The 25,201-nt window shown below is 50.0% G+C and overlaps 1 protein-coding gene across 2 annotated transcripts in view; it reads right to left on the reverse strand.

Annotated features, from left to right (window-relative positions):
• Nucleotides 1–4,788: 4,788 nt before the first annotated feature.
• Nucleotides 4,789–25,201, reverse strand: part of ZDHHC5 (zinc finger DHHC-type palmitoyltransferase 5) — a 34,059-nt gene continuing 13,646 nt past the window's right edge. For both annotated transcript variants that reach the window (XM_006260347.4, XM_006260346.4), the window contains 10 exons: nucleotides 15,622–15,743; nucleotides 14,958–15,115; nucleotides 14,342–14,514; nucleotides 14,046–14,148; nucleotides 13,863–13,954; nucleotides 13,302–13,434; nucleotides 12,764–12,887; nucleotides 10,681–10,793; nucleotides 9,312–10,201; nucleotides 4,789–8,433 (listed from right to left, as the gene is read on the reverse strand). In XM_006260347.4, the coding sequence (XP_006260409.1) occupies nucleotides 8,268–8,433; nucleotides 9,312–10,201; nucleotides 10,681–10,793; nucleotides 12,764–12,887; nucleotides 13,302–13,434; nucleotides 13,863–13,954; nucleotides 14,046–14,148; nucleotides 14,342–14,514; nucleotides 14,958–15,115; nucleotides 15,622–15,743 (2,074 nt within the window). In that variant the 3' untranslated portion in view covers nucleotides 4,789–8,267. The remainder of the gene's footprint in view (nucleotides 8,434–9,311; nucleotides 10,202–10,680; nucleotides 10,794–12,763; nucleotides 12,888–13,301; nucleotides 13,435–13,862; nucleotides 13,955–14,045; nucleotides 14,149–14,341; nucleotides 14,515–14,957; nucleotides 15,116–15,621; nucleotides 15,744–25,201) is intronic.

The raw sequence follows: 25,201 nt of genomic DNA on the forward strand, positions 1-25,201 counted from the left end.
AAATCTGCTCTCTGCTAGCTTATAGCCATTATTTCTTGTAACCCCCAGGGGCGCCTTGGTGAGTAAAACCTCACCAATTCCCTTCTGTACCCCCGCAATGAACTTACAGGCAGCCACAAGGTCACCTCTCAACCTTCTCTTACGGAGGCTGAAGAGGTCTAGGTGCCCCAGTCTCTCCTCATAGGGCTTGGCCTGCAAGCCCTTAACCATATGAGTAGCCCTTCTCTGGACCCTCTCCAGGTTATCCACATCCCTCTTGAAATGCGGCGCCCAAAATTGCACGCAGTATTCCAACTGCAGTCTGATCAGTGCCTGATAGAGGGGAATTATCACCTCCTTGGTTCTGTTCGTCATGCATCTGCTGATGCATGATAAAGTGCCATTAGCTTTTCTGATGACTTCATCACACTGACTACTCATGTTCATCTTGGAGTCCACTAGGACTCCAAGATCCCTTTCCGCTTCTGTACCACCAAGCAGGTCATTCCTTAGGCAGTAGGTATGCTGGACATTTTTCCTCCCTAGGTGCAGCACTTTGCCTTTCTCCTTGTTGAACTGCATTCTGTTGTTTTCTGCCCATATGTCCAACCTGTCCAGGTCTGCCTTTAGTTGTTCCCTGCCCTCTGGTGTGTCCACTTCTCCCCACGGTTTTGTGTCATCCGCAAACTTGGACAGAGTACACTTCACTCCCTTGTCCAAGTCGCTGATGAAGACATTGAAGAGTATCAGTCCAAGGACCAAACCCTGCGGGACCCCGCTGCCCACACCCTTCCAGGTCGATACCGACCCATCCACTACCACTCTCTGGGTACGACCCTCTAGCCAATTCACCACCCACCAAACTATGTGGTCATCCAAGTCACAGCCTCTTAACTTGTTCACCAGTATGGTGTGGGATACCGTATCGAAGGCCTTCCTGAAGTTTAAGTCTATTATTGGTCTAAATTTTTTAGAGGCCCCACGGGCCAGATAGAATGGCCTGGCGGGCCAGATCCAGCTCACAGGCTGCATTTTGCCCACCCCTGGTCTAGAGGCATTAGACTAAAGCTATGAATAAAGGAGATTTGAATGACTGCAGCCACCTACTATTAGGACAAAATCTTTTATATCCTTCCAAAGTGTCATTTTGTGCAGACAGATGCTATAAGATTATAAGTAGCTTTCAAAGTACAATGCTACGTCAGTGGCTCCTCTTACAGCAGTATGCTTGCACGGGACCAATGTCCTCAGCTCACTGAAGTCAAATAGACTATTTGTGCATCTTTATGCCAGGTAACTTGCCAAATGACACAGGAACTTTATGATCACATCAGAAATAAGACTGCAATCATTTTAGGACAATTCCTCCCTATGCAAAGCTGTACCCTTTTAACAAAAATGTGATTTCCTAAAACCACTTCCAGATTTGCTTGGAACTAAAACAGAGGATGTTTCTGCAGTCAGAACTCGCTTCAAGTAGGCACAGGGTTTTGTTTTTTTACATTACCTCATTTCTAAACATTCAATGTAAAATGTCTTAGTCCAATTGCAGCTGAAATGTAGCTTAACCTCCATCTCAAGAATATGCTTTGGATGAGGCAAGACCAGAAGGTTCAATGTCATTCCCTTTTGCTATGGAGATTTATTCACCCAATACTTCCAATGCCTCTTTATGGTCGTTAACATTAAGTGTAGTTGGTTGGGCAAGTAGCTGGCTACTTCGTACAAAGGTAAGATTCTTTTTATAGTTAAAACTAATCTTTTCACTCAGACAGGCCACTGTATGTTTGGAAACCATGTTACGAAGAATTCATAGACTTCATAGACATTAGGGCTGGAAGGGACCTCGGAAGATCATCGAGACCAGCACCCTGCCCCAGGGGCAGGAAGTCAGCTGGGGTCATAGGATCCCAGCAAGATAAACATCCAAATTTCTCTTGAAGGCATTCAAAGTAGGTGGTTGAACCACCTCCAATGGCAGGCTATTCCAGACCTCGGGGACTCGGACAGGAAAGAAGTTCTTCATGTCCAGCCTGAAACGGTCCTGGAGGAGTTTATGACCATTCAACCTTGTCATCCCTTGGGGTGCTTTGGTGAACAAATGTTCCCCCAGATCCTGGTGAACACCCCTTATAAACTTATAGGTGGCCATCAGATCACCCCTGAGCCTGTGCTTTTCCAGGCTGAAGAGTCCCATAGCTCTCAGCCTCTCATCATAAGATCTGTTTTCCTGACCTCTGATCATGCGCGTAGCTCTCCTCTAGACTCTCTCAAGCTTCTCCACATCCTTTTTGAATTGTGGAGCCCAAAACTAGATGCAGTATTCTAGCTGTGGCCTCACCAAGGCTGAGTACAAGGGGAGAATGACATCCTAGGATTTGCTTGAGAAGCATCTACAGATGTAAGCCAGCGTTTTGCTCGCTTTACTAGCAGCCGCATCATATTGAAAGTTCATGTTCATTTTGTGGTCAATCATGTCCCCCAAGTCCCTTTCATTCATAGTGCTAGCCAACGTAGCAGTGCCGAGCCTATAAGTATGCTGCAGGTTTTTCCTCCCAAGGTAGAGGACCTTGCATTTTTCGGTGTTAAACACCATCAGGTTCTCATCCACCCATTTCCTGAGCCTGTCAAGGTCAGCTTGGATCACCCTCCTGTCCTTAGGTGTGAATGCTTTACCCCAAAGTTCGGTATCGTCTACCACTTTGAGTAGTTTCCTGTGTAGATGACAGCTTCTCTATTGGGAAGGTTGCATACAGCCTGTCTTTGCAGAGCTGATTTTCTGATGCTTTTTAGCCTCAAGGCTCCCTTCATAACTTTTCTGAATACTGTGGCACCCCAACTGAGAATCACTGGGCTAGAATTCAGAAAAAAATTGGAAGGGGCCTTGAGGCTAAAGAGGTAAGAACTGCTGATCTAGCCTGTGCCATTTAAGGGCACTGGGGGCAGGACCTCACGCTGTTGTACCCTGCTCTTTCCACAGTCTTCCCCCCTCCCCATACCTGGTCTGTACCCAAGGATGCATGGGAAACTCCCACTGCTGAGGCTGCTCCTCCAGGCAATTCAGGTAGGGTTTTACACACTGGCAATCCCTCCTCTGCCCCCACCCAACCCTGGGAGCATGGAAGAAGTGGAGAAGACAGGTCAAGCTGCAAAACAACTCTGGCCCTTTGTCCACCTACCTGCCTGCAGCAGAGTGTGCTGCTGGGAGTGTGGAGGCAGCCAACACAGGGACTACTGGGAGTGCGGGCAGGAGGGAAGCAGTGGCAGCAGTTCCCAAGAAACAGCTGCAGGAGTAGGTGCAGGTTGCCAGACAGGTAAAGAGAGAGTATTTACTTCCTCATGCAGAGGCCAAGTGGTGGCACGGTTAAAGAGATCTTGAGGCACCCTGCTTAAGAATCACTGGTCTAACCCCTTTTAATTCCAAAGGAAAGTAACTTCATGCTTTCAAATTCTGAGTGGCAAGCCTGACAATGAAAACACATTCCAAACTTTCAACCAAGTAGATTAGGAGAACATGCTGTCAATGGAGCACCCTTTATTTTACCTTTTTGCAGTGTTTAACACATTCATCTCTTCCACAAGGCAGTCACATTACATAACCCAACTGGAGACCACAGTAGGCTGACCATGGCTCATGGAAGGGGCTGAGTTTAAAAGCAAGACTGTCAAAAAAATTAAGTTTTCATAAAAATTAGATATGGATTTTGAGTCCATGAAGCCAGAGAAAAATCATGCGAGAGAAAGTTCTCCTCCAGCCTTGCCTGAGGTAAAGAAAGTGGAACACAAGCAACTGATCTCTTACTGTATGTTCCTCTTTGGCCCAAAAGGAATGAGCATGAATCCATTTCTAAGACACAGTAAAGAAAGAATGAAAAGGGCTTAACACTCACAGTTGGTTTGTGATAGCACAGGGAAGAGAGGGCCAGGATCTCAGTGGTTAGATCCAAAGCTCATCCTTTTAACTGTCGTAACTCAAAGATTATTTTGTTTATGGCAACAGAGGATGTTCAAGACACCACTCCAGAAATCCACTTTGCTGGGTACCATCTTAGGCTCTGTACTTGGGCTAACAATGCCAGTACACCTTGATAGAGCTACATATGGAAACAGGAAAAATCAAACCATTATTGGTTACTCCCTTTGAACTATGTGCTTAATGGTAACTTAGTGGAAAGGCAATGGCTGGAGAACTAAATTCTAGTTTTCAAGATGACAATGAAATGGCTACCTCATTCAGCATTTTCCCATTTCAAGTGGACAGTAACTCAGCTGGATGGCAGCAGGTACAGAAAGCATTAGCCTCAGAAGCCATTAGCAACTCCTCCCAGAGCAGCACTTTCATTTATTGATCCATTATTCAACCCATTTAAAAAGATAAATGTCAAATTCTTCCTTCACTCATGCATATTGGAAATGCTTTTTGAAAAAAAATTTGGAAATGTCATAAAAGCTCTTTGTTTCCAAGCCTGTTGAAGTCGCTAACTGACAATGTACACAGACTTGTCCAATAATTTGAAAAAAAAAGACAAATGTACAAGTGTTTAAAAGCAACAAAATTATTAGACCTAAATTTTACACTGCCTACAAGATCACTACATGATTTTGTCAACACTGATCCAAAGCAAATCCTCAAGGCCAAAGGTTTCAAACATACGCACAAAACTGTTCTGAAAACACAGATCATAGACATCAACTCACGCTTATCCATCTTCAGATAACTCTTACACTTCCATAAATTTGATCAGAAGAAGCATACATTTTTTTCCTTTCAACCCTCCTTTGTACAATATTCTCAAAAAACCATAGATCTCTACTTTACCAAAATATTTTATTGCCAATGGATACACATATTGGTATTTCCCCAATTTACCATAACATTATCCCTTGGAAGAAAATACACTGAGATACCAAAATTAAAGGCAATACATGTATATTAAACAAAACAGCCAGTCAAAGTTTAGAAGTGAAACTATTATAGTGTTGAAATTAAATATTCCCTTTTTAATACTTGTAACTTTGGAGAATGTTGGTATAATCGTTTTGGGAGTCCACCCTGAGACATGTTTAAAGGGGCCTGATTTTTGTAGGGCTAATGCTCAGCCTTTCTGAAATGGCCCTTTTTGGTTGCACCCCCAAAACAACTAGTCACTTTGGCTGATAAAAATATCATGGTTGCATGTTTGTGTCTCTTACTATCACAGCTTTCAACTGGCTTTAAAAAAAAAAAGAAGAGGCATTTGGTTTCTGAATGCTCATGGTACCATGGCAATCCCAGGAAGAGCCCAACTTGCATTTGTGGTACTGCCTTTCTGGCAGGAATCAGAGACCTGGCCAGGACCAGGTTAACACAAGCCTCATAACACCTTCTGCTAACAGATCAGCACCTGTGACTGGTTTGAACTCCCAAGAGTTGGAGGCCACAGAAGACTAGGAATGCTAAGGCTTTTTTTTTTTTTTAAATCTATCAGCAAGAGCCAGGTTGATATGCCCTCTAGGACAGAGGCTAAGGCTCAGGAGTTTCATTGGCAGGAAGAAGTGGCTCTGCAGCTAGTCAAGCTGAACTGACAAGCTTGATAGGAGGAAGAGTTTCAAGGACATTGATCTATAGCCTTCTGGAATGCTGAAGGGCCCAGAGGGTTGGGACTGGGTCCTGGAGACAGGCAGCCTTTGATCTTGGCCTCCAAAACAGAAGCTTCTGGATGGCATCTAAGTCCTCCCAGCATGCACACAGTCATGTGCCTGGCTCTCCGCACAGGAATTTTGTGCTACTTCCCAGGGACTTGCTACCAGGGACCAAACCCAAGGCACATGCATTTGGTCGCAGGAGAACTCACTGGATATGCCAGGCACGTTTAAAGATCTAGCTGTGATTAGACTAAGTGGCCTCCAGGAGGGGAAGGGTAAAGCTTTGCTTCATTCCTGTGATGAAACAAGAAAATGTGGAGCTGGGAAGTGGGAGGCTAAATCATTACCATTAAACCCAGGCCTTCAACTCCATGAGGAGCTCAGGCACAGCTACTTGCCAAGCATCCCAGCTCTAGCTGCCCTCACAGGGTTCCCTTTACTTGAGAAGGTTACCTAGCTGGTAGCTCCCAAAGTCACTTTGCCTTCTCATTGCTCACCTGCCATCAGGTAGAAGGACCTGACTATAGAGGAAGATGCTATCCACCAGGCCATTTCAGCAAGCTGGCTTTCACCCCCATGCTGGCATAGCTTAAAATGAACTGCAAGGATCTGTTCTTGGTCAGACTGCTCTTGGCAGAGGAGCCCCGTCTTCAATTATTTTAACCTTCTGGCACTTGAGGACTTAGGACAAGTTGTTGCAGTTTTTTTGGATGGTGTCATAGGAAACACAGAAGCTGATGTAGACACCCCCTCCTCCCTCTATTCCCTCCATCTGGGGACAAAGAAACAAGCGCAGAAGCCTGAAGGGGTGGCTCATTAGATACTCTTTTATTCCTTGTTTTAAACTAGCTAATCATGATAAAAAACAAAAGTGTGGCTCTGTGGGAGGCCACATGAGATATTGCCATAAAGAAAGAGTCAAGTAGTGCCTGGAAATGTCACTGCATTTTTGTCTGGTTTGTGTGAGACTTTTATGGGGGGAGAAGGAGCGGGGTTTGGTGAACCTCTACAATTTTTGGCATATGACATGAAAAAAATATTGCTTTACAGATATTTTCCCTCCCCCATTCTCTCTCTTCCCCAGTTTGGAAATAAAAGCAATTGTGACATAGTGAGAAACCATAACGGAACCATCAAAATAAAATAAAATTAAAATTAAATTAAAAAGAGAGAAGAGCAGCTAAAAACATCAGGGGTGGATGGGTTAGATACAGGTTCAGGTTCTATACAGGGGACCCCAGCAATAAATCTACCCTGACCCCCCCCCCCACTGCCTGTCTGAGTCCAAGTGATAAATCCCTAAGCACTGTGCAAGTTCACCTGTTTGGTTTGAAGGGGCGCAGAGGGAGGTAGTAAAAGCTAGCACACCCCTCTCTTCCCTTTGCTGGATGCCAGTGTTGAGACAGGTTGTGTCCCATCTGAACAAGAAGTCTGAATACTGGAGGCTATAAAAATGGGAAACTGAACGCAATTAAAACTGCCCCTGCCCTCAACTGAGTCCCTCTTGAGGGAGACATGGAGTCATCCCCTCCCCACCCTCCCCACACATGCGCGTGCACACACACACACACACACACACACACACACACACACACACACACAAAACCAGAAGAGGTTGCAACTCCTGAACCCCAAGCAAATGTGGATGACAGAGGTGCCTTCCAGCTCTTTCCCATTTCCTTTGCTCCCTCCAGACAAAAAACTTCTGGAAGCAATCCTGGGCTGAGGAACAGGAAGGGGAGGGGCAGAGCATGCAGAACAAGCTGGACTTTTGACCCTCCTTGTAGCTGGTAGAGGAAGGGCAGGCCCCAGACAACTGTGAACAATGGTTAGGCCTGGGCAACTGCAAGCCAAGACCTGGAGTCTGTCCCCAACTATAAAATATCCCCCGCTCTTCCCATAGAAGAGCCACATGTGCCATCATCCCCTCCCTATCCAGAGATACCATAGATGCCTTGATCCGCTTGGGCTGATTAATGCAAGCACCTGTCCTACTGGAAGCTTGTAACTCACACGTGTCAGGCCATGCTCCCTCCCTCTTTCTCTGTCCTGGGATCACTTGTCAAGAAGGGGGCATGTGGGGCCATTCCCCCTTCTCTCTGGGTAGATATATAATTTCTTTTATATTTATATTTTTATATATAGTTATTTATATATACACACAACTGGTAACTTAGAAGAGAAAAAAAATAGAATCCGTAACAATAATCATAAAAAAAATTATTCTGGTTTAAAAACGATCTGCCCTACCACACGAGGCGAGCAATTGCACTAGGTCTGCGAGTGTCAGGCCCGTTAGGGGCAGGGCTGCAGGCTGCCTGCCCTGCCTTTCTCCCAGCTGGAGGCGCTGCTGGTGTGGTGTCCCCTTCTCTCGGCAGTGTGTGCTATGTTTGCAGTTTCTTGGTTGGTTCAGAGAAGGTGGCCAGCTGTGGCGAGTAGCCAAGCTGGGCCCGGCACTACTGTGATGTTGAGGGGGTGCCCAGGGCCTCGCCCCAGATCCCAGGGATTGTAGTTAAAAACGGTCACTGTCCTCGCGGCTTTCTCTCCCAGTCGGATTCTAAAAAGCGTCCATGCATTGAGAGCACAGGGGCGCCTGGCTGCTGTGCCTGGGCCTTTGGGCATCAGCCAGGGAGGAGGTGACAGTGGGAAGAGTGCACTGCCCTTCATACAGAAATCTCATAGGTGGTCCCGCCCACTCCAGACACCTTCTTGACTCCTCCACGTGTGGGGCTGCTCAGAGGCGGTTGGCCAGGGGTGGGGGAGGCTGGGCCCAGGCTCTTGGGCTGCCCGTTGGACTTGCTGTAAGCTGTTCGCATCTGCACCTCATCTCTGGGGAAGGAAGGACACAAGGGTGTCAGGAAGTGACCACACACTTTGGTGCTGGAGGTGTGGAAAAGGAAGGACAGAATATGTATGCCCAAGGGAGAGGTGAGGATACTCTACCTCAGAGCTCCCTGCACAGCCCTCCTCCTCTGGGTATCCCAGACTCACACTATGCCCTTAGTAAAGACCCTGATTTAGCAAGAAAGCTCAGAGATGGCTACAGCCCCCAGTTTCCTGAGCAGAGGAAGGTCTTGCCCCTTGCTCTGGGGAGGAGTCTGTCCAACACCCCCTGCACTTTGTAGGGGAAAGGGTGTGATGGAAGGAAAGGGACATACACACCCCAGGGAGGAGTCTGTCCAACACAATGGGGTTGGGTGAGTGGGGATGTAGGTCTTTCACACCCCAGGCAGTGTCTTCCCAATACTCCCCACAACACTCCCTGAGGAGAGGTAGGAAGGTCTCACCCCCACCTCTGCCTGCAGGAGGTGCATCTTTCCCACTACCATCCCACCAAACCTGCATTCACCAGGGAGGTGGAGGAAACTCTCTCTCACTCCCTAAACTGCCTGGGGACAGCTAGGTCACACAGAGGGAGGGGTTGATTAATGGCATTGGACTGGATGTGGGAAGGTATGGGAGTGGAGAGGGAAGGGCTATACTCAAACCATGTTCTCTGGCAGGGATGGGTAGAGCCAAAGTAGGAGAGATAAGGACGAAAGGGTAGACGAGAGCAGGCGAGTTATCACCCCTGGCCTCTCCCTCTGGTGTGCCATCAGCTCACTCTGAGGTCCTGGGCATGGCAGTGGTGGGGCAGTAGCCCAAGCATGTCCTCAGCTGAGTCAAGGAACACTTAAAAGCACGAGGCTGGCAGAGTTTGTACTTACTTTGGTGCCAGTAATGGCTGCAAGGCCACCTCCTCCGTCTCTGGGACGCTGGCCTGAGACGATGCTTTTTGGCTGCTGTAAGACACAGATTTGCCCAGGTGGAGGGCAGCAGGCTGGTCTGGTGAGCCTAGTGAGCGCACCCTGAGTGCATGCAGAGGCTCGGGCTTGCCAAAACGGGGTGGCACCGGGCGAGTGAGTGGGTTCTTTGCTAGAGGCGAACGCTTCGAATCGTCCGAAGAGGAACTGGTACGTGGGGCATTGCTAGAGCCTGGTGTGGACTGGATGCCTGAGTCCACCTGCCCTGTGTCTTCCTCCCGAGCCAGAGGTGGTGGGCTGGGTGTCTGCTGCAGAAGCTTCTCCCGCTCCTGTATGGAGGCCACAATGTGGCGTGAGAGATTGTCATAGCGGATAGGAGAGTGCTCACGAGGGGGGTGGTGCTTGGGTGAGCCGGTGCTGGGGAAGCGGCTGTGCAGGTCAGCCTCACGCTGCTGGGTGATGCGGGCTGAAAGGAAGGGTGATGTGTAGCCCACAGGGGGGTCTGGCTCTGGCCCAGCCTGCACAGACTCGAAGTCAGGGCTGTCAGAGGGGGTGAGCAAGCTGTCATAGGACAAGCTCCCATTGCGCGTCTGATTCACTAGGCTCTTGTAGGATGTGGAAGTGGTGCCCTCAGAGCGGATCGACTGCAGGTGGCCCATCTCGAAACCCGTGCCCTGGGCTGACTTGAGGCTGGAGGAGCGAGAGCCGCTCGACAGTGGGTCGAAGTGGAAGCTCTTGCCAAAGGTGGGCGAACGGAAGCTCTCCGGCTCGAGGCTTGGCTCCGACCGATAACTAGGGTTCCGGCTGCTCTCAGCGATGGATGTGGACTCTTTCAGGCTGTCCCCTCGGCTCAGCTGGAAGGAAGGCAGGCAACCACTCAGTGAGTTCCCAGCACCAAGTGGGGGCTCTTCCTAGGTTGTCATACCCCTCAGACCATCCTGTGGGGCTGGTCTTGTGCACCCCGAGACAGGGCCAGTGAGCTCAGCAAAGTGTCTCCCCTTCCAAGGGGTCCCACTTCCCACCCTTGTCCTACTCTGCGAGGCCAGCATCAAAAGCCTGGGGTAACATTCCCCATTTTGAAGAGCCCTGACCCTGTCACAGCCTCATCTGACCAATATGAGGTAGGTCACAGTGGGAGACAAAAGCCCACCATTCTCAGACCAACCACTGCCCTCCCAGTGGCAATGAACATTGGTGGTGTTGGACAGGACCTAACCACCACACTCCAAGACATAAATTCACAGTACAATACCCTTCCACTGACTCCCCCACCCCACACCTCTGAAAAGAGTGCAAACCTCACCCCCAAGCCTGCCTCTACAGGCAGCATTACCTTGGCGCTGGTGGAATGGGGCAAGGCAGCTGAGGTGCTGCTGCTGCTGTAGCCAGGTCGGTACTTGTACATGGTTGGAGTTGGAGGGCTGTCCTTGCCTATCAAGCTGCTGTCTGGGAGATGGAAAGGGGGAGAATAAAAAGGCAGGAGACACTCACACACAGACTCACCATGGTGTTTCTCCCAAGGCCATACAGAGGAAGAAATTCAACTTGATGATCTGTGAGAACCAGTTCTGAGCCGGGGGTGAGTGTAGACACTGAGGAAGGGGAGGGCTTGATTGGGATGGTGCATGGGGATCACTGGGAATGGATGAAATGGAGCAGGAAGGACATTTAGCAACAGCAAGACCTCTCGAGTCCAGCAGTTTCCTGCCCATGTACAGCCTGCCCAGTGCTAAGGTATGAGGCTGCTCTAGGGGTCCTGGCATGGGGAAGAGAGGTGCTGCGGGGCAGAACAGCTATGCACTGGGCCATGCAACACATAGGGGACCCTGCTGCTTAAGGCAACTAAACTCATGGCTGACGCCTCATATGCCATAGGGGAAGAACAGTCCTGCCCTGTATCCTTATCTGATGCGAGAGCTGTGCCCACTCAGAGTGTACAGTTCCAGGGATCACCTCCTAACAGGCAGGGGACATGTGGAGAGAAGAATACTATGTGTTTGGGCAGCCTTTTCCCAACAGCTGCCCCTGATGCTACAAAGGGGAACTTCAGCAGCTTCTTCATAGAATCCAAACCTCAGAGAATCACAGAAAAAGTAGGACTGGAAGGGACCTCCAGAGGTCATCTAGTCCAGCATTTCTCAACCTATGGGTCACGACCCAAAAGTGGGTCACAAGAATATATGGAAGGGTTGTGAGCAATTACGGAAAAATGTGGAAAACGACAGGTTTCTCCTGTAAAGGAGAAAAACGTGGGAAACTGCATGTTTCCCCTTGTTACTTAAACTATTTACTGGGTCAGAACTGGCCAATGTTTACAAATGGGTCCTGGTATAAAAAAGGTTTAGAACCACTGATCTAGTCCAACCCCCTGCCTGAGGTAGGATCACCCCTATCCAAACCATCCCATTCAGATTCCCTGTCTAGCCTATTACTAAAGCTACAGGCAACCCCTTCACACAACCACAAGGTGTAGCACCCTAACCTGCCACAGGTAAAGCAGGGGGACAATGGCAACCAATGTCCTGCTGCTGCAAGGGTCACTAAAATGAGCTTAAGAGATCCAAGGAAGAGGCCATACCCCTGCTACAGAAGAAAGCAAAAACTTTTTTACCTCCCAGGTTCCAACACTGCCTGAAACTCACTGGATCCCCTTCAAAGCCTCTTCTCAAACTGCTCCTTCTCGCTCCAATAAACCTGGGAGGACTTCTCCTCATCCAGCAGTCTAGTCACACCTTTTTCTTTCCCCAGGGCTGCCCTTTGCTTTCCCCAGTCTGGCCCAGACCTTGGAACCTTGTGATGCTCCACTGCAGACACACTCTTGGGTCCATTCAGCTAGAAACCTCCTTGGGGCAGGAACAGTGAGCCAGTCAGCTACATGGAGCCTAGGAGACTGTATTCCTGGTAATGGGTTCTACCCTATTCTCTACACATTGCCTTTGGGTTGGGACACCAACCCCACTCAGGAGAACTCGGCACTAGCATCCCTGTTCCTACTGACATAGGAACAAGGTTGCCATGGTGCCCTGTGGCCAAAGAAATACTTAGATCTCCCTACTTGTCACTCATGAAGGAAGCAACATAAGCCTTTCCAGAGACCTAGGAGCCATGGGAACAACCTCCCTATTGCAAACACCAGCTCTGCTTTGTCTGTCACCCCCTGCACTTCACAGGGGCTGGAGGCTATCCTAGAAGTGACATTAACCCCACTGCCAAGTCCTGTAAACCAGCAATGTGGCACAAACCAAGCTGCCCCAACCATCCCCTATGCATAGCTCTGCCAGTGCACATCAGTCCTGCCCTGCAGCCCCTGACTCTGTGCACGCAGCTCTACTGGTGCTTCTGACCCTCGGCCTGTAACATGGGCTCGCCTTCCTGCAGCTGTTCGAGAACTCCTTTCCTTGGCATGCCTTCCTTACCCTCATTGGTGGCCAGGGTTAAGTGCGTCCTCAGGACCGTGTAGCGGCCGAGGTCTGGCTTGGGTGGGGGTGGCGGCTCAGCATCTGCAGACTGGCTCTCCGTCACCTCGAGGCTTCCTTTGGACTGCAGAGACAAAGTGCAGAGGAGCAATCAGAAGGGAGGAGAATGCGAAGTCCCTGATGCACCCACCCCTGGGCACAGAAGTTAGGCTGGTAGCAGTGGAGCTACCCAGGAGCTATGTGCCAAGTGCTGGCAGGCAGCATGTGTCAGATTCTGGGCTGGAAGGGAACAGACTCTTCAAACTACTCGGGGCAGGGGGACAGAGAGAGATGTAGGGTGGGAGCTTTATGCAGCAGCAGCTGCTGCATGAGAGGGACATGACTTCAGTCATCAAAGGAGATCAGATACAGAGTGAAACAACACAGAAGGAAAGAAGGGGATCATGTTAAAGGCTCACTTGGTTCTTACTCACATGGCAGGTTTGTACCCCTTGGTATGAGGGAGGCCCCATCAGGGTGGTATCCCTACCCCTCTCACCTTCGTTCTCTTCAGTTCAGTCTGGATACCATTGTCCATTATCTTGACAGCAATCTGTCCATCTGACAACTCAGGCCTGAGGAAGGGTGGTTTCACCAGCACTGTCGGCTCTGCCTTTGGTCGCCCGAGATACCTGGCAAAGCCCAGGGAAGAAATGAGTGTTAGATTGAACATTCTTAGTAGCTGAACTGGGACAGTGTCTCTGGAACATCAACTGCTCCCAACCTGTGACATTATGGACAGACCTACACTGCCACAAGGGCAGGTGAGGGGGATGCAGTTAGCAGTATGTGGTATGTAATATGTTGTTCCCCATCTCCTTTCCCACAATTTACCAGGTTACTATACAGGGGACATCCAAGCTTCACACAACAGCAGGCAGATGTCTGGAATGCATGTAGGGGGATGAGCAACGGGGCTGGGGGCAGGTTCGGAGTTAAAGCCTGGCCCAGGAGGAGCAGCCATCACGCAGGAGACCACATATCTTGAAATGGCCTGGCATTCCCAGAGCAAGACCAAGGGCAAGCAAAGATCTCCCTACAAAGGGAAGGGCCAACTTACCTGGGAGCCGGTGAGCTGCAGAGGACACGACTGACATTTTTACAGCAACCATTAGTGAAAGGGTTCACTCCTCCCCGGAATTTACCTGTAACCTGCAGGGACACAATCTGTCAGGAAGACCCAGGACAAACACAGAAAGAGCCGTTGAGGGGATGCTACTCTGACCTCTAACTGTACACGTACCTGTTCATTGGTTGTGCGGCCCCTTGCCACCAACACCACGTGGAACCCTGTAAGGCCAGCCACAGGAATGAAGAACAAGCCGGCCACACACATCACAGCCATACTGCCAGCAGAAAGTCAAGGAAACGACTACTGTGTTGCTCTAAAGTACATACCCTCCATTCTCCTGTTTCTCAGCACTGATGCTCTCCCTTGCTTACTCTGAATTCCTACCATCTGGCACTCTAGTGCCCCTGGGAAAGGACCCATTCCTGCAGCCCAAGCTGCCTTCTAAGGTTCATCCACATGGAGGATACGTGACAGCCATACGCACTCCAGAGAGCTCTTCCACCTGGTAGAGGACGTAGAGAAGGCCAAAGCCAAACACACCCATGATGTGTGTGGTGAGTGACAACAGGAAGAGGAAGAAATAGCGATAATTGCGCCGCCCAATGCAGTTGTTCACCCAGGGGCAGTGATGGTCAAACTCCTGTTGGCCAAAAGAAAACAAACACAGAAAGAAGCTTCAGGTTGCACAGGGGCTATGGGCTCTACCCAAACTCCAGCACAGATCTGCCATACCATGGCACCCCACTGTCCTGAGGACAGAAATACACAACCCCACCCCTCCACTTGTGTCTGAGCTTCCCAAACCCCCAGAGTGATCAGTGAAGACCTCCCTACAACAAAAGCAGAAGTCAGAATTCCTTTATCTTTTAGGGGGTCTTGCCCCATGACTAATGAGGCAGAGTGCAAGATGCACATCCTACCTGTGCTGCAGGGCAAATGCAGCACAGAAGCACAGAACCCCTCCACCTTCTGGCACTCCAAAAGCTTGGGGTGTGAGGTGAGGTGGAGGGAGGGAGGGACAGGCAGAGAGAAATCAGTTCAAACCACCATGGTGTCTATCCTTCCCTGCTGATGATCTCTTACCTCTACACAGTTGTCACAGACACTGCAGTGAGAGCAGCGTGGAGGCCGGTAGAAGCGACACGTCGCACACCATTTCATGCGCACCTGGATGCCCTTGATCTCCACCGTCTTGTAGAGTGGGGCTCGGAAGTCATCCTCTTTGTCCTCATCTTCCTCAGCTGAGGAAGGGCAAGCCACCAGCACAGCAACAAGTCAGATGGGTTGGTGAGTTCCAGAGGAAGCTCACCTGTTCCCTCCCCGCAGGACTTGGGGAGCTTCCAAGAAGCCCAACCTAGGAACTACCCAGGTGCTGTTCCAATGCCACAGCTCAGTCGGTGTTCTGATCTACCAAGCCTGAATATTGCAAACAGGCTCTCCTAGGGCATACACCTTGCGTGGGTGATGCTCAGGGACCAGAAGATTTATAACTACTCTGGTTATGGGATAATATCAAGAATGCCTGCTCTGGCAATGGCCAAAACTGCACCTGCCACAAGCAGGTAAAGCCCCCAAAAGGTCTCACACCCAATGCAACATCATATTGGCAGGGGAATGGGGCCCTTGAGCCCTGCTGCAATCAGCTTGTACCCTAAAGTTGAACGGTTGAGAAATTGGCTCCTGGTCCCACCAGAGAGAAAAAAGTTTGTTTCCCCTTGGCCAGTCCATGGGAGGCAGCAGTTCTCACCTCGTGGGAAGATGCCTGGGTCCATGAAGGTGGCCATGCTGAAGTTGGCCAGCACAAAGAGGAAGACGATGACATTGTAGATGGGGATGATTGGGGAGATGTACAGACTGAGCCCTGGGCACCTGCACACACAGACACACCAGTGGGACAGTGCAAAACCTCCTCCGCTCACTCCACTGCCTTCATTGCCATCCTGCACTTCAGCCCGTGCCCCTTCCCAACCTGGTCTTAAAGGCATCCTCCTGGTAAGGGAACTGGCTGATCTAAGGAGGAACTTCCAGCAACCCTGTTTGAGTGCAAAGCAGGGAAGGGCTTGGGTTGGAGCAGCCTGCCCTCCACATTCTGGCCAAAGGCAAATCCCCTTTGCCCTGCTGCTGTTTCTTTCTCTAGAACTGTGTCCAGCAGCAAGAGTAGAGATAAAAAGGAGGGTGTGGACGTGCTGGACAAGCTGTCCCTGCTGTATGCTGCAGCGTTCCAGCTCCTGGCAAGTGGGTCGTATTTCCCACTGTCACTGCTGCCAGATGTCAGTGCAAGGTATTCTCACATTGCCAGGGGGACTCAGAAGCCACATAGCATGGGAGCTAGGGAATTCACTATGCACAACATTAACCCTTCCTCTCCCAACAAAGGCTGCTCCCTCCACCCCCTTTTTTCAATAGTGAAACCTGGCAAAGGGCACACTTGAAGATTACACTGCCAAGGTCAGAGGCATCGTGGGTTCCTCTAACAAACAAGGATGCTGATACACACTGCCAACTGGGCCCACTCCTCAGACAGAGAAGGCACCAGTCTTCTGAAGCAGAATCAGTACTTGCTGGGACTGCAATACATTCCAGGATGCAGAAGGCTCCTAAGGTGCATAATCAGAATCTTACCCCTGCTCCCTGACTGCCTGCTCTTGCTTTTGCTCCCATACACTTTCCCCGCAACTCCAAGGAGCTGGCTTTGAAATGCAGTATGAGTCTTCCACACTGAACTACTCTACAAGGGTGACTGGGAGAACAGCTAAGGAAGACAACTGGTAGTGGGTATATGTGAGGAGCACTGTGCTGGGCTCATCTGCCCATCTTGGAAAATCCACTGAAATTTGAGAGCTAAGAATAATCACCTCCCCAACCCTGAGTCCCAGAGCAGAGGGAAACCTCCTCCTAGCCAGCCATGGTAGAGGACAAGGTCAGTGAAAAGATGGCACCATCCTGCTGGTAATAACAGCTTGGCCCTGCCCTTCCACTGTGCTACATCTCAGACACCTCTAGAGCAGAATAAACCCAACTCTCCCAGGTAGAGGCAATGGCCAGGCAGGGAAACAGGATAAGCCAGTTGGACCAGCAGCTCTATACAAGTGAAGCCTGCAAGCAAGAGATGTGGCTCTGACAAAACACACCAGGAGAGTACATTACAGGGAACAAGGGCCTTCTCTACACACCAGGCTGAAAGCCAGCCCCCTGCCTAACAAGCCATGGTAGCTATTTAGACTGGTGCTATGGAATCTACTCAGAGAATGTGATGCTTTAAGCACATTACTGCCCACTGCTCCGCAAGGGGGCACAGGTGTCCCCTGGGAAATAAAATAGCCTTTGATTACAGGGATGGAGTCAGAGCGGGAGTCTGGCAAGTCCTTGTTCTGGCACAATAAGGCAGTGGGCCATTACCATGACACTCATACTTGTGAAGACGCAGCTCATCTGAGGATGCTGGATCTAAGACCCTCAAGTGGCAATGAGGATTATGGACCACACTACTGCAAAGCCTGCTTCAGCAGAGGTCCACAAGACGCTAATGGTAAGGCAATTACACTCTTGGCTAATTGACTTCAAGATGCAGGACCTGCTCGAATTAGCCTAGCCCAAACCAGTGAGTTTTTTCAAAACAAAGACAGCTCTGCAGAAAAGCAGCACTGCAGGGTGGGACTTAGAACTGACCTGGGAAAACAAAGGTCCTGCATGGTAGGGTGCAGGTGCAGTAGCAAAGCTACAGGGGAGGCCCAGGACTGAAGAAATGCAGAACAGGATTGTAGATAACAGCACAGAAGAAATCCCTCAAATCAGACTGAGCTCAATCTTTTTGCTTGGCAGGCCAGATGGGCAGAGCCCAGTCTGTATGTGGGCTGGATCTGGCTGGTGGTCCTGATTTAGTGCCCAGGGTACACATGGCAGGACTCAATCTAGCTGTGCAGGAGGGGTAGGAGGTAGCCTGGCCCCAATACAGCTGTGCTGGGGAAGGGGGCTTGGCCTAGCTCCAATGAGTGGAGCAGAGAAGGGGCATGACCTGGCCCCAATCCAGCCACACAGGTCTTGGGAATTTGGCAGCTAGGAGGGGTAGCAGTATTAACTGCCACTGCTCCTCTGCCACCAAATTTCCTGACCCACATGGAGCCTTGGCACCTGGGCTGCAGGGCTCCGTAAGCCACATTTGACTCGCAAACCAGAGATTGAGCACCCTGCCTTAAATGGATCCTGCAGGTCACTCTCCACCCCTGGCACAGTAAAGAAGATGGAAGGAAGGTAAATATGGGCTGTGCAGCAGAGAGGGCTGCCAGGGGTCCCAAATGCTGTACAGAGACCTCCCCACACACAATCCTGGCTGGCCATCCAAGTACCCAGGAGGCTCCAAGCAGTAGAGGTGCCAGGAAAGGCACAGGTTGCAAAGGTAATCACCGTCCCTCCAGCCCCTCCCCAGGAAGAGTTTGGGCTCCAGAGACAGTGGGCTTCCCCCTTGAAGGCGCCAGTGTAATACCCTAATCTGCTTTGCTGCTCGGTGCTTAATCCTGTGGATCTAGGGCAGCATCTGTCCCTTCTCCCCGCAAGTAGGAGCAGCCTGGGATAAACACAGAGGGATTTAAGCAGTGAGAGCACAGAACTGGGGAGGAGCATGTGTAGCTGGCTGAACAGTATGACGTGGTGTGAATGGAGTAATCCACAGCAGCCTCAGAGCTTGGGGGAGCAGCACAGAGGCACAAGCCAGACTGGGCTGGAGCTCAGCATCCCAAAACCCGTTAGCAAAGAAAAGCCCAGTTTAACCCAGCCTCCCTCTCTCAGCTCAACAGGAGTCCAGGGGAGGGGAAAGCAGATGCACATTATTCAGACTATGGCTCCCAGCTTCAAGCCTGCTACCAAAACCAGAGGTGGATGAGGAGGGGAAAACGCAGGAGTGGGCTACAGGAAGATAAGCAGTTGCCTTATGAGGCCAGGAGGAAAGGGCAGCAAGAAGGGCTGCAAGGGAGAGGGTGATCAGAGGTGCTGGTATAGTGGCAAAGCAGTCACGGCTGGTGCAGAGGACCTCTGTCCAAGGCCTTACTGGGCTGACACTTGCTTCCAAAAGCCACCAGCACTTAACTTCTTCCTGCAAACAAGCTCAGGAAAGGGGCTAGGGTTTGAAGAGGCCCTAGCCAAAGTGTCCCTATTACTCTTTGGCTTTTGGGGAAGCCCAGCCTTACTACTGCTAATGCTGTACCTATGTGTAGAGGGCTTCGTTCTGCTGCTGGAGCACCTCGCGGGGCTGAAGGAGTTGCCAGATGGAGCATGGCCCTTAGGTGAGTGACCAAAAAAGGGGCCACATGTGGCAAGCAACAGGGAGGTAAATAATCTGTTCTCGTCTAGGGAACAGTAGGGAGGAGCCCCTGTATACACTTGTCCTGGCACGCAGCTTCTAGAAAAGAAAGCATAAAAAGGAAGTGAGGGAAGGAAAGGGAGGTCCAGAGCAGGGAGAGGTGGCCAGAACACGAGCAGGCAGGCAGGTGCTGCAGGTCTCGCCCAGCGGTAGCATTGGAGCAGGCCAGCTCATGTCCTGGCCTGATAATTAAACCACTTCATTCTCCTCGCTCTCTCCTCATAGGAATGAACCTGCATCCAGGACAGTGCCCCTCCCAAATACCCAGCTGCCAAGCTCTCACTTTCATACTGTTGGGTGACTCATTCACTAAGCAAGTAGACAATCCTCCCAGCTCTTTGCCTATGCAAATCACCAGCTGCAGGCCTGCTTCAACACTGTGGTCTGAGATCCCCAAAGCTGAGCTAAAATGGTGGCAGGTACCACAGCAAAGCATGGGCAGGACTAGGATTGAGCATCCCAAGTCCACCCTAGTCTGCCATAGACTAACTGAGATGGGGTCTTGGGCAAGACATTACCCTTCTGGGGTTTCCCTATCCCTACTGTACAGGGGGTCACAAGGTTAAATTCACTAATGCCTGCCATGTCCTTTATGGTCCTAAAGGGGCCAACAAACACCTCTTCTGATAAATAAACAAGGTCCCTTCCTAGTCAACAAGCAAATGAAGCCAAGAACAGCCCACCACAAGGATCACTAGGACTCTGGCACCCAAAAGACACTGAAAGAAGCTGAGGTTTCACAACTCCTGCCTGAAACAGATTTTCTTTGACCTTGACTTTCAGCATCAGACTTCTCTTATCTCCAGCTGCTCCAAGCTCCCAGGCAGCCTCCATTGCCATCACTTATCAATAATGTTTGATACAGCAGTGCCCACTGGTCAGCCAAACATGCAGCCTTGGTGTGGCAGGCACACCACACACACACAGTAGTAGTCAATTCTTGCTCCAGACAGTTAACAGTTTAAGCTACCCTGAACCTGCCCGGGTTTTAGTTATACCAATACCAGAACCTCAGCCCTGACCACAACAACTTGGCCAAATGGTCTCCCTCCCCAACCCCCAAGCTGCCCTTCACATAGTCAACTCTCTTCGCATTATATGGCCACATTCCTCTGAAACATTCTTGTGCTAACCCATCCAATAATGTGTTGTTAAGATGGGATCTTCAATTCACCTGGTACATTCAACTGTTCTCCACCCAGTCCTGAGATTGTACCTGGGGCAGCATCATCTGTTTGGTTTAGCCGAGAAGCCCATTAAGGCAAGGACGGTCCAACACCAGGCCTGCTAACTGGTCAAGCACACTGACAAAATCCCAAATCCTCAGATGTTAGCATATCAAGCTTCAGTAAAGAACCCAAGAGACACTCTCCTTTGTAGGGTTTTAAAGACCACTGCTGCCACTTCACAGGCAGCCACTATGGAGTCTGTAGGAGTATGTGTGACAACTTGATGCCAGGGTCTAAGCAAGCAAGGAATAAGTAATGGTAAGGGGGAGTTCCATTGGGCAACTGAGCCATGTGGTCCCCAAAGCATCTGCAACTGTTGAAAGTCATTGCAGAATAAATGCTCAGTTTGTTCAACTGAAAGCCTCCTTGCTGAATGTGTTCAATACAAGAGACTCTCCTTAGGGGGAAGGTGTAACATGAAGTAACAAAAGTACCAAGCCTGCCTCATTACCACACAGTAAGTCTTGTAAGAAAGCTACAAGAGATCCCCTCCTTAATATTCTTAATACTCAGACAAGGCTCAACTCTTCTTGGACTGGACCAGTGATCTGTGCAACAGATCCCCTAGCCTCTTTCTCTGCTCTGTTGGCTAGAGCAGCTCAGGACATGAACTCAGATGTGCTGCCACAAGACTGCTGACCCCAGCATGACTGAAGGTGAAGGAGGTTCCATAGCATCAAACCCACAGCAGTGAACAGACAACTTGGTTTCTCCATTTCCAGCTACTCAAGGTCTACTTCAGAGCTGTCAGCCCAGAAGGGAGAGAAGCAGGGCACTTTCAAAACTGCTGTTTGAGAGCTTTACAGCTAGGGGATGATGCTTATCCATTTCCCAAAATGAAAACTGGAAGAAAATCTCTCCAGTGTTTTGTGGAGGAGAGGGCATCTCCGTTCTCTAGCACTAAGGAACCAGGGAAGAAGGCCTTGCTCCATCACATGCTGCAAATTGCCACATTTCAGGCAGTCATCAGTTTGCTAGTTTCAGGATTATTGAAGCACGATGAAACTGTGAAAGCCCTCATGGTGCATCAGATGGTGCAGCTGGAGATAGGCAGTTGGGCAAGAGTCCAACAGTAGCTATACTCGCTCAGCAGTAAAAATCAGGTTTTCAAGGTCAGTAGCTGTGGCAACCACTCGGCTCTGTGCTTTCTCCTACTCTTGGCAAAACCAAAACGTCAGATCCACTCAGCTCCTGGCAGCTGAGGAGTTAGGACTTTCTCGTCCCTAACAATTTTATGCAGGTAGATCTGGAAGAGGCAATGGATGGCTTCAGGAAGTCCTGTGCCTGAGATCTGTCTGCACAATAGCCCTCATTCACCAGAGTTAGCTCTCCACCCTCCTCCTACAGCAGTGCTAGGATGCAGACACTACTGAGTAGGAATAGGCCCTGCAGAACAGGATTCTCACACCAGTAGATGGGGAGACAACATATAACAGAGCCAAACATGACTGACCTGAAAGCCCAGTCTGTACCAGCGGGGGCCACACACCCTGCGAGTGCTTCTCTCTCTACAACTGCATTGCACCATGCATGGGCACTCTCCTCACCTCTCCTTCAGCGCCCCATGGGCTTCCCTGTGGCGCTGTGCTTAATGGGTGCTCCAGGCTACCAGCCCCCTGGAAACCATGGGCTGTGCTGCGCCATGCTGTCCCACCTCCTGATGCTGGAGTATGCAGCAGAAACCAGGGGAGGAAGGAGTCCTGAGACACCAGTTGCTGCTGCAGCCAGAGCAACAGGGGCAGTAGTGGGATTGCATGTTAACCCCTTGTGGGATGCATGTACCTTGTGGGCTGCCAGATGGACAGCCGTGGATTATAGCTCTGAGGGGATGGGTGTCCAGGTGCCAAGGGAGTAAACTCATTCTCACCCCCTGCTCTGCACAGGGGCTGGCATTACCAAAACAAACACAGTACATGGGCTTTAGGGGGGCACTGCATTTATTCCACACCAAGAATTCATAAAGGACATGCTTGAGGGACTCGAGTTTAGAAAGACTGAAAAAGCAAAAGTGACTGGAGAAGCTGGTCTTGTGCAACTGCCCCACTTGTCCTGTAAGTTCCACCCTTATCAGGCCTAGTTAGACACTCACAAGTGGGCAGGCAAGCTGCCAAAGACCATTCTGCACAGAGTGAACTTTATCCTCTGAATGACAGGCCAGGGATTCAAAGCCCTTCCAGCCTGAGATTTCAGAGGAAGAACTGGGCAGCTGAGCCAGGGCTCAGACGAATGCAGATTCCACACAGCGAAAAGCCTCTCCCAGAGACAAAGAGGATCCACGCATTGAGACGCTAGTTTCTGGGCTGGCATTCCCAAACGCAGTGACCTCTCGGCTTTCAAGCCGAGCAAGAGCTGCCCCACCCCCAGCACACTGATGACAACAGTGCACTAGTGTTAGCAATATTTAGTCCTCAGCTGCCAGGTGAAAGCAGGGCCCTGGGGCATGGGTACTAACACCAGAACATGCACCCCCAGCTTTCTTACAGTCAAATGTGCAGCATGCTAGCACCAGGACTCTCATGATCAGTTTTTGGTGCCCTAAAGCCTGGTAGCCATTCTTCTGAAAAGCTGAGGGGTGCAGTTTGGCATCAGTGCACTCTGATGTGTAGATGTCACACTAACATCCTCCAAGCTTACCAAATTTTGCATATTGAAGAAATAATGCTAAGCTCCATGCTCCAGCCTCCCAAGTACAACTCCTCTCAGGCACCAGTGCCTGGAGTGTGGAGTCATGGCACAGGAAGCAAGAAAGCCATAGGTGGGTACCACTGGCAGCTGCCACAACAAAGGCTAAGTGCTGGCAGAACCTTTTTATCTGACATTAGGAAGGAGAGCACATTCTTGCCTTTCACTGTTGCAACCAGATACCACAAGGCTGTTTCCCCACACTTCATGGTAAGACACAAAACACCTATTGTGGAAAGTTCCCAAGCTCCTTTGCTTCCTTCGAACCATGCAAAAGGGGTTCTTCAGGCCAGATGAAACCCAGGGAACCCCTCTAGGTTTACTGTCTAAATATAGTTTCAAAAGCAGTTTGTTTCCAGAGGACCTGTTGAGGCACGTTTCTCACTGTATGCTACAGAGCTCTTGGAAACAGTCTTAGCCTGCTGTGCTGAGTCACACCGTGGGTGCAGAGGCATAGAAGGTTTCTTTCCTACTCACGTTGGGGAAGCTGTGGTCTTTGATGTAGCATGCTACTCCTTCCCCCTACAGAGCAGGATACAGGTTCAATACCATTTCCCACAAACCTTCTGCTCTTCTTTACCTGCTAGTAGCCATTTCACTTCCCCCTGCAAGAAACAACTCTTACTTTCCGCCTCTGAGGCTGAACTTTGACCTTTCACTACATACCAAACAGAGGAGACGTTCAGCCAGGTGAATGCGTCTCCCCCAGCAACCCTGATGGGGAGGGGATTGCTGCCTTTCCAGTTTCTGTCCAGTGCCTTCAACAACATGTGGCCAGAGAAAGCTTCTCATCATTTCTAGGATTTCAGCCTCTGGTCTGGCAGGCTGAAACTGGCCCACTAAAAGTCCTGATACTTCTTCTTTCCCCTCACTCTAAACCAAGTTACAAGCAAACTATAGTACTCTGACCCCTCCTCAACATTCCCTGCTTTTTTCACTACTGCAGAACAAGTTCCCCATTCTTCCCCTGACAGGTGAGAAAAATCTAGGGTGAGGGGGAAGTTAGATTTTGATGGTCCTCTCAGCTGACAGTGACAAAGGAGAAAAAAAAAAATCAGTACTAATGGTCTGTGATATTCATGTGACTGTAGGAGACAGAGATCTCAGCAAGTGGCCTAGACTGAGAAACTTACAGGAGATGTCAGAGCCATCACAAGCCTCAGCACCTTCACAACAAAACACACAACCCTGCCACAATCCACCCCACCCAGAATAACTGCACCCAAATCTCCCCCAGCAAAGCCCCAGCAAAAGCAAAGCAAAGAATACTGTGTACAGTTGTGGTCTCTACATTTTAAAAAGGACACGGAGAAGAGTTAGAAAGGACAGACAATGACAGTGATAAAGGGCTTGAAAGGCAAGCCATATGAGGAGAGGTTAAAGGATATAGGCATGTTCAGCTTATGGAAAAGGCACATAAAAGGTGACAAAACTGCAAATAATTGAAAGGCAAGGAGAATGCCTCGTCTATTCTAGCTGCAAAGAACAGGATGCAGATCAATGGCTTGAAGCTGCAGCAAAGTAAGTTTACATCAGATACCAAGAAAAACTTCACTGGTAGACCAGTGGGTCAGTGGAACAGACTGTCTAGGGAAGCTATGGAATTTCTATCATTGTTGGAGATGTTTGAGAAGAGGGTGGATAAGTGAAAATAAGAGTAGCCATGCCTGTGCTCTACTGTGAGTGTTTCCTATGCTTCTGGGCTTGGCTGGTGCTGTATGGGGCCAGGAAGGAATTTTTCCCTGCTTCTGTTGCTGCACACATCCTGGGGTGGGGTAGTGGTGGTGTTCACTTTCCTCAGCAGCATTGGGTGTTGACTGCAGCCAACACTAAGGATTTTGACTGGGGTGCGCGAAGGCTCCTGCTAGGACTAAAACCCATAGGTTTCCTGGCTAGAAGGTCTTTTTCCCTCCACTCCCGAGTCAGACTAATACCATACACAGGGTCAAGGAATTGTATGGGATGGTTTGGATAGAAGTTGGACCAGTTCAGTTGTCTTCAAACTTCCTGAAGTCACGGAACCCCTTCATATCACTTCTGCCATGGAGCCTCTACCCCTA

This window comes from Alligator mississippiensis, chromosome 2 (assembly GCF_030867095.1).
Source record: "Alligator mississippiensis isolate rAllMis1 chromosome 2, rAllMis1, whole genome shotgun sequence".
In the NCBI taxonomy this organism is placed as follows: domain Eukaryota; kingdom Metazoa; phylum Chordata; order Crocodylia; family Alligatoridae; genus Alligator; species Alligator mississippiensis.